Source organism: Melanaphis sacchari, unplaced genomic scaffold (genome assembly GCF_002803265.2).
Source record: "Melanaphis sacchari strain LSU unplaced genomic scaffold, SCAv2.0 Contig85_pilon_pilon, whole genome shotgun sequence".
NCBI classification, from domain to species: Eukaryota; Metazoa; Arthropoda; class Insecta; order Hemiptera; family Aphididae; genus Melanaphis; species Melanaphis sacchari.
In genome coordinates this window covers 2491544-2505638 of record NW_020271605.1, presented here as the reverse complement: position 1 = coordinate 2505638, position 14095 = coordinate 2491544, and the positions used below count along the sequence as shown (strand labels likewise).

Below are 14095 nucleotides of genomic sequence, written 5' to 3'. Positions count from 1 at the left end.
TCAAAAATAAAATATAGGTATCTGGTAGATTTTTTTTTATAAAAAATTTATATATTATTCTAAATTTCAAATATTTTTTATGGTTAATTACAATAATAGTTTAAATAACGGATTTTAGAAACAGATTTTAGGTCAATTTGTACAGTTAACAGAAAAATCTATGTTAACATTACATGCAAATATTTGTACAAAATTTATGACAACATTAACTTAAAAAATTAACAATAGTATAATTATTAATTTTTAAATATTTACATTTAAAAATAATAATAAAAAGAAATTAATTAATTTAAATATATATATTTATCAAATAAAAAAAAGTATTTTCAACGAGAAACATGGACATATTTAATACTTAAATAAAGATTGTTTTCTTTAATTTTAAAGGGACTAAATCGTTCCTAAAAAGACCAAGATTACATAAATGAGCTGATATGTTATCATGCATGATCACTCCTATTCGCCAAGATCAAGTTCACCAACATTGATACGTTCCGAAGCGACCACATTAAAGCCAAGTACTTTATTATCTAGTGGCACCATCTTATTCCGTTTTTTGTTTTTACTCTATAAAAATAAACAGAACATTAAATTAGATTTAAAAGCTAAAATTAAAAAATAAATATTAAACAATAACATTTGACAAGTATTTCACAATGCTTCAAAAATTTTAGAGTAAAACTTTTGTTTTCACCATATAATTCTAGCATAACTCATATCTTAAAAATAAAATTTTAATTTCAAGTAATAAAATAAATATTATTGAAATTAATTAGATTAATATAACTCACAATTATAGCTTACTAATATTAAATATTACATTAAAAACTAGTCTAATAAATAAAATAAACTCACATTTTACCAACTACTAAGTATTAGATACATTCAGAAAAAATGTATTCTAAAATTATATATTTTTAACTAAAGCACAGATTTTTGTTTATAAATATATTTTATTAGTTGCAGATTTCTTAAATGATCATATTTCATAGCACCCCAAAGAAAACATACTTATTAATATAAATTTTTGAGTACTTTAAAGTAAATGCATTTGGTAGTACAATTTTGTAATTATTTATTTGCCTATTCATCAAAAAATATACAGACAATAATCAATGTTCTTTAGGAAATATGTTCAATTTATCATAAATTGAAATACAGATTGCCATGTAAATAATAAAATTAATTAGGTAAACAATTTAAAATTTTTGAGATTTCCACAATGGTTATATACAATCTATTAATGATTACTGAGTAGTTTATCTTATTGGATTGTTGGTTATTCAATCTATTATTACAATTTAAAAATATGTTTAATATTTCATATTATATTTAATTCTTTAATTAACAAAAATGTATGCCGTATTAAAAACAATATTATTTTGAATATATATATATTTTTTTTAATATAGAGTATTATGTAGTTAATTGATTATTTAATTTTTTATGGGGGCTCTGGTAATAATTAATAGTTATCAACATCATAAAATTACAATTTTATTACTAGCTGTCTTGTTAACCCGTCGTTAGTACACATATAGTTTGTAACATGATTGTTACACTGTGAGCGTGGCGCTCACACTTCACTTTTTATATAATTATTAATTGATCTATTAACTTAAAAAATCAAACCATATCTAGAATTATGTATATTTTTATCCTTCACTAAATAGTATATAAATACATTTTATGTACATTTCATAATTTATAAAATAAAAATAAAAAACAGTATATACAAAACTGTGTATGTAATCAACTACGGCGGTGGTGATAAAAATATTGTGCGGTTAGTACAGTGGTAGCGCGACACTCACTTAATCGGTACTGTCGACTTTGTCTAACGATAACTGATAGAAATGACAAATAGCGTAATTATTTATTTTTATAAATATTTATAGACATGTTATTTGAAGGTATTTATAGTATCAGATTAATTCAATAATATTTGTAGGAATAACGCTCAAAATTCTATCTGTGTGAGCGGCGCGCTCACATGTGTACCAACGACGGGTTAAGAACTTGAATATTTATTCGAGTATTAAAATATGTTTATTTTGAAGTACAATATACATTTTTTTTTTTTATTTAACCATTATTCCAAAACTAATATTTTTTCTAAAATCATATTTCATAATAGATTTCAGAATTCATAAAAAGAATAAATTTGTAAATAAGTTTATTTTAATAATTTAATTTTAACTTTATTGAACAAAAAAATGTATTCAAATTTCATTTTTTTTTTTTACAATCATAAAAAACAATTTTATTACCAGAACTATACTGTAAATATTGTTTTTTAGGTAGGTGTTTGATTAAGAAAATTATCTGTGTAATGTAAAAATTTTTATACGAGAGATGTCTAATTGGTTAAAAATAAATTTCTAAAATTGTAAAAAATGAAGATGCATAAGAATTAATAAAAACATTGTGATCTTAAATTTAATGACATGAATCAATAAATTTCACATTAATTATGTGAAATTTATTGATTTTCTGTACATTGGACATGTTTTATTTTGCAAAAATAGTTTGAGGTGTCAATGTCAAAATGTATTCACTTCTGAAAAATTTCCTTCTTACAAAATATTTTAATACCAAAAAAAAATGTATTTTTGATAAATGTTTCTTTATTCTTAATATTAAAAACTTTTCAAGAGAATAGTTCAAAAACTTGGAGAATTACCAAGATTATAGATTTCATCAAAAAATAATAAACATTTTTATTGATGCGGATTGTAGTAACATATTAAGCTATATTATAAAAAAATACGAAGAGCTATTGGGTATATGGAAAACTTTTATTTAGTTTTTTAATTTCAGTGAATTTTGTAATATTTCTAATTAATTAAAGGAATATTTACAAATAGGATACTTTTAAAATCAACTCAAAAATATTAAAAATCTAATATAATAAATATTAGTATATGAAACATAGACTAACATTTTATAATATTTTTTTATAATCAATGAGATCAATATTATACCAAGATGAAGCTTTCAATAATATTATAAAAATAAATAAATCACATATTTTTAAATTATTCAAAAGTATGATTGGTAAAAGCATGAATAAAAAAATAACTACCTTCATTTCTACAAAATCAGAACTCCTTTGTTTATTTTGTATTTTTAAGCGTTTATCAAAGAATTGTTTACTGAATTCTCGAACTTCTTTATTATCACCCAGATAACTCTGAATGTAGTCCTTTACTTCATACTCAGATTCTACATCTTTTAAAAATGTCACAAATGTTGGTACTAAAGAAAAAAATTGTTAATTAAAAACGAATTATAATGAATATATTAAATTAATGCTTACTGTCAATAGTATTTTTATTGAGAGTTGCTAAATGTTTACAACACCACTGACTAAATTCATCAGTACAATTGTTATTTTCACCTCTACTTTCAATAACTTTTTTCATTGCATTCGTTTGCTGTACAGTTTGATTTACAGTTTTTGCTACATTTTTTACATTACTTTTATTATTAACCGCCACAGCAGGTGTTTTACTTGATTTTTGAACCTGTGGTTTATCAGTATCTGAAATATAAAATAAATTATACTTACAATCAATGTTAATTTCATTTATTAGTTTTATTTTATCAATTAATCGATTAATAATTAAAAAATAAAACTTATAAATTTAAATAATAAATAATTTATAAAATATTAGCTTCATCAATCATACAATAACTTGATAATACAATTGATTTTAAATAAAGCAAATTATAAAGTTCAAGTAACCATACTTGTTTGATTGGAAGATCCCCAAACAGAATTGTTAGCCGCAGGAGTAGACTGAGGAACATTTTTAGTGATTACAGTAGACCAAGACTGCATTTTTACTGCAGATCTTGCTTTTTCTTGTTTTGCCTGTTCAATTGCTACCATAGATATTTCTCGTTCAGTACGTTCACGTTCTTTTTGTTTTATCAATTGTTCACGTTTTTGTTCTTCAGCTTGAATTTCAGCCATAGATTTAATTTGCACTTGTTTTTTTTGATCAGCAGCAGCCCATGGAGCAGATGGATTTTCTACACCATTATGTGCTACTGTTTGAGGTTCTTTTTTCTTTTTCTATAAAAAAAATAAATAAAAATGAACCAATAAAATATATGCAAATCATAGCAAAACAGTCATATTTCAGGTTATATATTTTTCTCCAATTTTCATAAAAACAATTATATTGTTAAATTATCTGCAGATTTAATCATTTTAATTGTTAACTTTAAATCAAAATAAAGAAGTGTAATTTGAAAATAAATAAATTTTTATAACCAATTGCTAATATTAAAACATTTAGAATATTAATTGATATGAAACATAATTTGAGACATTTTATATTAAATATAGATATATATAGGCATTGTATACATCTTAATCCAATACAACCAATACTGCTGTTAAATACAATATTGTTTGATCAGTTCTTCTTTCTATTTATTACATGTTAATTTTTTTTTATCGCTTAGAAAGCTGCTGAGCAAGTGTGAATCATTGTTTCACTTTGTTATATTGGTTTAATAATGTATATTTTTGATAAAAGAAATGTTATATTCATATGTTTATATTAATGATGATAATTTTAAACTACTTAATAGTAGAATTAAAATGCAACACATTTTTTAATTCAAAAGTAAACAGAAGTTCTACTTTGAAATAAAAACAAGAATATCTCAGCTACTACAACACATGCTTATTGTATTATTACATTTTTATTTTACATTAAAATAATTATTCTGCTCATAAGTTGCAATACCTTTTGTGGCTCAGTAATTATGGGAACAGCACTTGATTTTGAGGTATCTTGTTTCTTTTTATTTTCTTCTTCTTTTTTCTTCTGATCTTGTTTTTTAGTATCTTCCTTCCGTTTTAATTCATCTTTCTTTTTTTGTTCTTCTTTTTTCTTCTGTTCTTCTTTTTTTTTCAATTCAGATTTTCTAAAATAAAAAAATTAATTAATGGGTTTTATGCATAACTCATTTTAACTACTAAAGTAATTATTTTATTATGAACCTGTCTCATTATTTTATAAACTATAAACTTTTAAAAAAAATATTTGTTTTATATAATTTATATTCAAAATTTACATTAAAAAATAAAATGTATATTTTGAATTATTTATCATTATATTCTTTTTTACTTAATTGGATAGTATCATAACATAATTATTTAATTTCATATTCTAAAGTAGAATATTTTTTGTGAATGTTCATACATAAAAACTGAAATTTAAACGAGTAGTTAACAAGTTTTAAGTATTTAAAGTAAAGTGAGCTGTAGACCAGTATTTTGTGGGGTATACATGCAGTAAACGGTATACCTGTATCTCTCCACTTTGTCAACCTAAACATTAAATAATTATAACTCATAAACTATTGGTTGAATTTCAATTATGTATTGAAATATTCCAAAAAATATTTTGCTTCAGAATTTAAAATTAAAAATTTATGTAGTCATTAAAAAAAGTAAAAATTTAAAAATGTTAAATTTTTTAAATAATTAACAACAAGAAAATATTCTGAATAAAGTTTTTTTTTGAAGTTCTGAAACCTAATTATATTGTTAATATGATTAATTTAACTTAATGCAATAAATCTAACCTTTTTTTTTTCTTCTTCTAGAAGTCGTTTTTCCTCCTCTTTCTTTTTTTCTTCTAACAGTCTTTTTTCTTTCTCCTCTTTTATTTTTTTTTCATATTCACGTTTTTTGGTTTGTTCTTCTTCTAATTTTCTCTTCTCAATTTTTTTCTTTTCTGCATCTTCTTTCAATTTCTTTTCATGCTCTTTAATTCTACGAGCTTCTTCCTGAAATTATGAATTACATTACATAAACATATGAGTAAATGTATCAATTATAATTTATATGTTAAGAGTCTAGAAATTGTTCTTTCAATCACATTAACAGCATAATACACCAAATAAAAAATTTATTATTATGAAAAATAAATTAACATAAATTAATTTTACTATTATATAATCAACCTTTAAAAATAAAAAAAAACAATATATGATAAATTTTAATAATTTATGAATTTTGACATTATTGTTATGTAGAAACTTTAAACAAAATAATACTATTATAAGAAACATACCGAATATTAAGTATTGCTTGTAATAGTTCCAAAAACATTTAGAGTAATTTACATCCAACACAAAATTGATTAACTACCTACTTAATAAATGATAAGGAACTCACATTGTATGTTATCTACAATTTTCCACCCTGCAATATATAGATTATAGGTGTTGTCTACCATTGGGACATTGTTACATAAAAGAACTTTTTTTCATGTCTTCAAAACTGTTCGAAGAGTTTTTAGATACATTGAATAAGCTCCATCACTCTTTCATCAATTATAATTTCAATAAGTTGATGGTACCAAGTAATTTTATGCCATATTTTATATTAACACATCTCCATGTAGATTCAATAGATTGAGTAATGGGCCTCCATTTCTAGATCATTAAGTGAAACTTGATGATTTACAGTTTTAAGTACATAGCTGTGGTCACTTAAATTGTTGTAAGCCCTCCATTTGTTCAAATACAATATCAGTCTTCGTACAATATATATGTCATCCAAAACATAGATAACATATAACACGATCTAAGTTTATGTAGATAGCATATGACGCAAGTTCCAATAACAACTATTGTTTTTATCCCCTTATTATAAAAATAATGTATTGAATAGTTTGATACCTTCTTTTTTTCTTCTTCCAGTTGAGCTTTTTCAAGTTCTTGTTTTTTTTTTAATTCTTTTTGCATTTTGGACTTCTCTGCTTCTTTTTTTTTAATCTGTTCATTTTGTTTACTATAAATTAAAACAAATTTCAGTGGTAAATAATTGAAATTTTAATGTATAAATTTGTAAGTAACAATAAAATACATTTCTTGTTTTCTAGCTTCTTGACTCCGTCTTGCTTCTTCTTTTATTGTTTCTTCCTACATGCATATAAACATTAAGTGAAATAGCAAAAATGATAATAAAATATACATAAAATCAATAGTTGTTAAATAAATGTTAAATGAGAAACACAAGGATATTACTTACAATGGCTTTATGGTCGGCTCCAATAATTTTAGTATACTCTCCAGATCCCCATAAAACACCTGGTGTTTGTTGAGATGCTTCAATAGAAGACCCGGTTTGCCAACCACTAATTCCGATTGGGCCATTCACTTTAGGTTTATTATCTGGACCCGTAAAGTCCATACCCCATACACTCGTTTCTGTGACCTGGTGATTAACCTTACGTTAATAATAAAAAAAAAAATAATAACACAAATAATATTAAAATAAATAAATAAATAAATACTTTGAGTGGTTTATCTTGAGGTGCACCCAATTGTCTTAAAAGATCTGATATAGGATTGTTTTCTGGTTGAGCACTATTTGGTCGAATAATATTGGAACTTTGGTGATGATGATTTGAGTTTACTGGTGGTGGCGTGGATGTTTTTAAACTTCCCATATTTTGTACTAGTGAATGGAGAGGATCCAGTTGTTGCGCCATCGGTTGAGGTGGCACAGGATGAATATGTTTAGGATCAATTTGCTAAAAAGTTTAATGTTATTTCATAAAATATATTAAGTTTTTTAAATTTATATTTTACATGGTTGAAATGTTGTTGTTGCTGCTGCATATGAGATAACATCACCATTAAATTGTTATTAGGTGGCGCATTCATGGGGTGAATATTGGGTGTTGGTTGTGGTTGAGGAAGGATGGGGGCTGTAAACATTGGAGGAATTGCCGTAGTTGCTTCTACATTACGCATATGATGCATTATCAACTAAACATACAAAAAAAAAACAAGTTTTAAAAACAGAAGAAAAATATACCTATTTAATTTAATTACCTGTTGCTGTTCAATGGGTGATAGGGTATTCCACCTTTCAGATTGGGATAGTTGATGAACCGCACTTTGTATAGCTAATTCCCTTTGCCTAAAAACATGAACCTTTTGAGCTTTTACAACATTTTTTAAAGCAACATACTTCATAGGTTGAATTTTCTACTTTATTTTATATAATCATAAAATAATGAACAAAATCTGAACAATTAAAAACTTACTTTAAAAATAATTGTCTATATTGATATTGCTGCTGCTGCTGTTGCTGTTGAAGAACCATAGATTCATTCATTGTGAAGGGATTGTGTGTTGGAGGAGGTTGTATTCCTATCCGGCTATTAATTTTCACATCATGCTCCTAAACATATTAAAAATAATATTTTTAATATTTAATATAAATAAAGAAAATCTAATAAAAATTTAATACCGAAAATGGAGAGTCTGAAAATGGTACATTTCCTTTTAATCGTACTAGATCGCCTAAGGAATAAAAATGTTCATCACATGCTCTCTTTACCATTAACATGTTGTCGTGGAAATATCCCAAACTATACCATTCTGCCATTTCGGTTGTCAAGAAAGGACCTAAAAAATTGAACTATTATCATTGATATTCTAAAATTGTTTGCTTAAAAATTTACCTTGAACTTCGCCTTGAGGATCTCTATAATACCATTTATTATTAGTAAGAGGTGCGAGTGGAGAATGTGAAGATGGCCCGATTTTGAAATTATCACTGGTTAATCTAGACACCATTGATTCTGCCTCAGCATCCAATGTATCAATTCGATGATGAGCATTCGCATTTAAACCTAAAAATAGTTTTATTAGTACTAATTCAAATTTAACTATTAAATTTTTGATACATACAAAAAAAAAACAAAATCAGTAAATAATGTATCTAAAAAATAATTAATAATTAAAGAAATTAATAAAACTACAATTAACTGTATTATTATTTTTTATTAGAAATATGTTTTCTTATAAATAAAATACTTACTTGTTGATCGATGGATGGAGTTAATATTAGTATTATCAATATGACTTCCTATACCAGGCATCTCTCTTATATTTTTAACATTTTCCATTTTATTAGGTTGACAGTCAGACATATGTGGAATTGCTGGACTGCTTTTGCTATGAATAACTGGAATATCTGGAACTTGTTGAATTCTCACTGGTTCAGGATGATTTATCATTACTTGTTCATTCTGTACAAATACTTCCTTAGTTATTTGAGGATTTATTTTATGTTGATGCTGTTGTCTTATAGTTTTAAAACGTTCAGGAGAAGAAATTATTTCTTCATTATGTGATGGTGAAGTAGATTTTGAAGAGGATACAACTTCTAAATAAATAAAAAAAGATTAAATGTAATTTTTTATTCTTATTATTAATAATTTATTTTGGGTATAAAATACTACAACAACCAACAAGAAAATATTAAATGTAAATACTATAAATAAATTATTAATTATAACACAGTAAAGTTGATTTTATGAGTACAATATTGAATGTATATTCATCATTAAAAATTTAAATCAAAAATGTTCTCAGTTATCTTAATCTTTAAGTAAAAATAATATTTATTTGTATGATACACTTACTACATTTGTAAATTAAATTTATTCATGCAAACCATGTGCACAATACACACTATAGTAATTAATACTCATTTCAAAGTATATTTGTCTTACAATACAAAGAATTTTTCAATATTTGACAATAATCATAAGTAAAGCAAGTTTTAGTTTAATAAATTATAATGAATGAGTGGATAGTGCAATAAAAATTTTAGTAGTTAAATACTACATGACTTCCCAATAATTTAGTATCTATAACACTTAAATTATTGCTTGTATTTAAATACATAAAGTGTAACTGGCATTTAATTAAATTTATTAAGGTTTAAGACATACCTTCTTTTTCATGGCCATTTAGTTGTTTATCGTCTATAGGTGACATATTTGAGCTTTCTACATTGTTAACACTTGTATCATCATTATCGTTGTCTTCTTCATATTCTCGCCCCTCCTTAAATTAAAATTAAATTTTAAATACCAATTCATTTTACAATCTTTAAAATTAATTTAAACTATTATACTTCTCTAGATAGTTCATCTGCCATGGTATAGTGATGTTCTTCTTCATAATGATTATCATGAAAAGCACCAGATGAATCAAAACTTCCACCTTTTTCACCAGGATTATCAACAGCCCTACAATATTTGTTATTATAAGTAAAAAAAAAAAATAATAATAATAAAAACTACCATTCCGGCAAGGTTTCTCCCCAATCAAGTTTTCGTCGTTCATGAGTTGTGGCATTATTAGACCATCTAGATTCACCACGATCCCATCCTTCTTCTTCATCGTATTTTGATGTAGGTCGTCCAGCAGGCCATCTATCATTGTTATAAGAATCTGTACGAGTTCGTCCCCAACGACCATTAGATTCATCAGATTGACCTTGAAGAGCTCCACCTCTATTTTTTCTCCACCAATTTGATGATTCATCTCTTCCTCTCCAATCATTTGAATATTCACCATTGCGATTCATATTTCTTTCATTCTAAAAAAAAAAAAAACAATTTATTTTATATAGCTCAGTTGTTTTAGGTTAACATTAAACCACACTATCTGTTGTTTTATTTTTTAACCAGTATATCTTTTTCTTAATGCAACCTCCAATTGATAGTTCAATAGAATATTATATACCAAACATTGTGGTTAACTATATTTTAATGATTTTTGTTCTTTTTAAGCAAACAAATAGTGTGAAATGTCACTAAGCCAAACCCCACACACACATATAAAAAAAGAGTAAATATTTTTAACAAAAAATGACAGTATCAAATATGGACGGTGTAGTTATAAATTAAAATATTGCATAGGACTAAATAGATAAAATTAAACAAATACAAAAAGTTAGCACCTTGCATCTAAATCTATAATTGTTTTTTAATGATGATTTTTTAATAAGTTTAAGACAACCAAGTAACTAATAATCAAATACCTATGGCCATAAATTTTGTTTGTGTAAAAAACAAGTAATTTACCGAGTTAAGTCTTTCAAAAGGTCTGTGAGGACCTCTGTTCATTGGTGAGCCTCCACCTTCTGGGCCTTCTTCATAACCTGGACGTGTAGTATTATAATAATAACCACCACGACCACCCCTTCCTCTAGCACTTGTACTACCTCCACGAACTTCAATATTAGTAGTACCTCTACCACCAGTTGTTCGAACAGATGCTCTAATAATGGTATCACTATTTATACCTCGATTCCAAAGTCTCTGAAAAATCAAAAATTATAATTAAATTCATTCATATATTATATATATTAAGTATAAAAACATACAGTTTCTTCTTCAGACATTTGTTGTAAAGACAATGGATTTTGAGGTTTTTCATTATACACCATAGATAGTTCTTTAAGCGATTCTGGTGGAATATTACATGATGAAATATCGAATAAGGCTAACATTTCTTCTCGGCCATAACGATGTTCAGCAAGCTGTGGTTTTGATATACCTTGAGACATATTTCTTAACCTATTTTATAAATAGTTACATATGTTAATATAATAAAAAAATAAAAAATAAATGAACAATAATGAAATATGTTCAAAATAAAATAAAATTTAAAATTATAATCAATATCAACGAATCAACAAAATAATAATAATCAACTATTTACTTAAGACCTAAAATCAATTGCATAATATTGTATAAATTGCAATGAAAAATTGTGTTCAAGTTCACATAACACTTCACAATTAATAAATTTTATAAGCTTACAAAAAAGATCAAATGATGAATTATTAAAATATGATGATGAAATTAGTTTTAGAAAGCATATATAATTTATGCTGAAAATTAAAAATACAGAAAATATGTTTTTTTAGATGTCACCAAACTTAATAATACAAGAAATTTGACAAATAAAAATATGAACATATTGAATATAACATACAAAATAAAATTCAATATAAAATAAGGTATATACATTACCTATTACCTAACTATAAATGTTTTAATAAAATGTCATAATAAAGAAAGTATTAAATATTGAAGTAGAATAATCATTTTATTTTATAGTTATTATAATTATGTTGAAGAAATAAAAAATATTGGATATTAAAAAAAAAATATGTATGGTAAATAACATATATTTTTTATACAATTAATTAAATTGATGTTACATAAATAAATTAAATTAATAGTTTTGTATAAAATCAATAAGTGATTAACAAAATAAAACAGGTAAAAAGTATTAGATAAATTAATGTATTAGTTTAACTTACACTTGAAATGAAATAAATAGTTAATAAAAAGTTTAATAATCATGTAATTCTTATCTTATGGATTTTCATCAGAGTGCAAAAATATTTTACCATTTTAAATAGCTGCAAGGTATAATATAATTTCATAACACTAAGATACATGTGACAAACACTGAAACTTAAAAAATATAAAATGAAAATTTTGAATGTTTGCCAAAGAATTACTATTTCCTACCTACAGCTAATTTATTTTCATGAAATAAAAATTAATTTAATCACAAATTCTATACAGTGGATCAAAGATGGAGATAGAACTTTAAAATTTTTTATATAGATTGAAATAAAAAAATGTATTAATATTTATTAAAAATTACCTAGGATAACTAAAATTTATTTTATGAGGACCAGAAAATGATTAAACACTGATCAAGCATATGACTATTAGCAAATTAAAGTAACTAAGAAAAAAAAATTTAGCACTCTTTTAATAACTAGATAAGCTAAGATAATATGCAAACAATTAAAAATATAGCCTTAGAAATGATGAATTTTTCATAAAAAGTAATTAGTGAATTATAGTAGTTAGGATAAACCAAATTAACACCATATATTTTAATAAACTAGCAGATGTAAAATTATTGAGGAAAACAGTGATTGAGATTTATTATAGTGAAAAGAATAAGAACCACATGCATTACTACTGTAGTAAAATTTGCACAATGAAATTAATAAAACGTTGATTCGTTGAGGTCAATCGATGTGCACAATTGCAAGTGTTGAGAAAATAGAAGATGAAATAAATAAATTACAAAGAAAACATAAACCTAGACGTGCTTACCACTCTGGACCAAACTTTATGGAATCTGTCATGATTTCACCTTTTTTTTAAAAACAAAAAAAAGTAGTACGAATGCAAAACACTGGAACAGAAAAAAAATAAGGATTCGAATATTAATTAAAAGTTAAGTAACAATAAACCCACACTAAACCTGTTGATCGTTTTTGACACGGTAATAGAGATACACACACACTCACACGAGTTTAGTCTCTAAAATTCGAGAACGAGAAAATAAATTAAACAATTATTCTCCGACAATAGGAAATTAAAATATCACAAGAAAACAAACTAGGACAGAGTACATGGCAATAAATATTGTAGTTTTGCTAACAATTAATTATTAAATATTATCAAAAACGAAAAACGGAGCATGTATGGGGGGGCGGAGAATTAAAAAATCGAAAATTTGAACGTCTAACCTTTGATGGAGTGCGGCAAAAACGAACTACGATGGCGACGGCTGCAGCACGAGAAAAACAATCGGTGAAACGGGTTGCGTACAGGATTTGGGAAAATTGCTGTAATGCCTAATGGACATTCAATAACTCTTACACAGGTAATACGGACGTAACGGCGGAGAGCGCAGTGGAAAAATAATAATAATGCACTACACGCACCACAAATACACATACATGTATATACATAGAATATCGAGTGACAACAAAGCAAACATAACCTAACAATTGCGCGCGGTACGGGAAACGGGACGGATTCACATCCACCGCACTGCGCTACGAAATCTTTTCCCGTGAACTGTCGCGACTTGTAACCTGCAGTCGAACGTTAGCGAGTCGTGACGGTGGGCATGCCGCTCGAGATTGGAGGAGAACGAGATCCCGATCCCTAAACGGCGCGTACCGTGTACACTGAGGACAAATGAGGAGTAATGACAATTCGCGGTTAGCACCAGCGGACCCAATTCATTATCGTTGATGTCGCGTTGGTCAATCCAGCGAACGGCCGTTCTTTTTTTATTATAATTATTATTATCTACATCGATGTTATTATTGCAAATTATGCGTGCAAACGGTAAATATTATACAAGCCGTACCTGAAATAATATAATCCGGAAACGGGACAAATGACAACTGTATGACTGACGTAGGTGC

At 25.8% G+C, this 14095-nt stretch overlaps 1 protein-coding gene across 1 annotated transcript; it reads right to left on the bottom strand.

Annotated features, from left to right (window-relative positions):
- Positions 1-326: 326 nt before the first annotated feature.
- Positions 327-13988, bottom strand: LOC112602262 (GRB10-interacting GYF protein 2). The gene is made up of 23 exons (XM_025350239.1): positions 13406-13988; positions 12987-13068; positions 11225-11417; positions 10923-11159; positions 10137-10435; positions 9968-10082; positions 9783-9897; positions 8864-9211; positions 8505-8675; positions 8291-8448; positions 8085-8221; positions 7870-7957; positions 7624-7803; positions 7326-7565; positions 7061-7258; positions 6896-6951; positions 6709-6820; positions 5611-5811; positions 4764-4946; positions 3754-4081; positions 3320-3544; positions 3086-3258; positions 327-567 (listed from the first exon to the last, which is right to left on the bottom strand). Exons 2-23 carry the CDS (start codon positions 13016-13018, stop codon positions 457-459), a joined length of 3900 nt encoding a protein of 1299 aa, XP_025206024.1. The 5' UTR covers positions 13019-13068; positions 13406-13988; the 3' UTR covers positions 327-456.
- Positions 13989-14095: the final 107 nt, after the last annotated feature.

Excerpts from the sequence above, each read along its gene's own strand:
- LOC112602262 (XM_025350239.1), bottom strand. The coding sequence starts at position 13,018 with ATGACAGATTCCATAAAGTTTGGTCCAGAGTG. Across the intron at positions 8,449-8,504 it reads TCCTCAAGGCGAAGTTCAAG|GTCCTTTCTTGACAACCGAA; the intron begins GTAAATTTTTAA and ends TCAATTTTTTAG. Across the intron at positions 6,952-7,060 it reads GAGCCGACCATAAAGCCATT|GAAGAAACAATAAAAGAAGA; the intron begins GTAAGTAATATC and ends ATATGCATGTAG.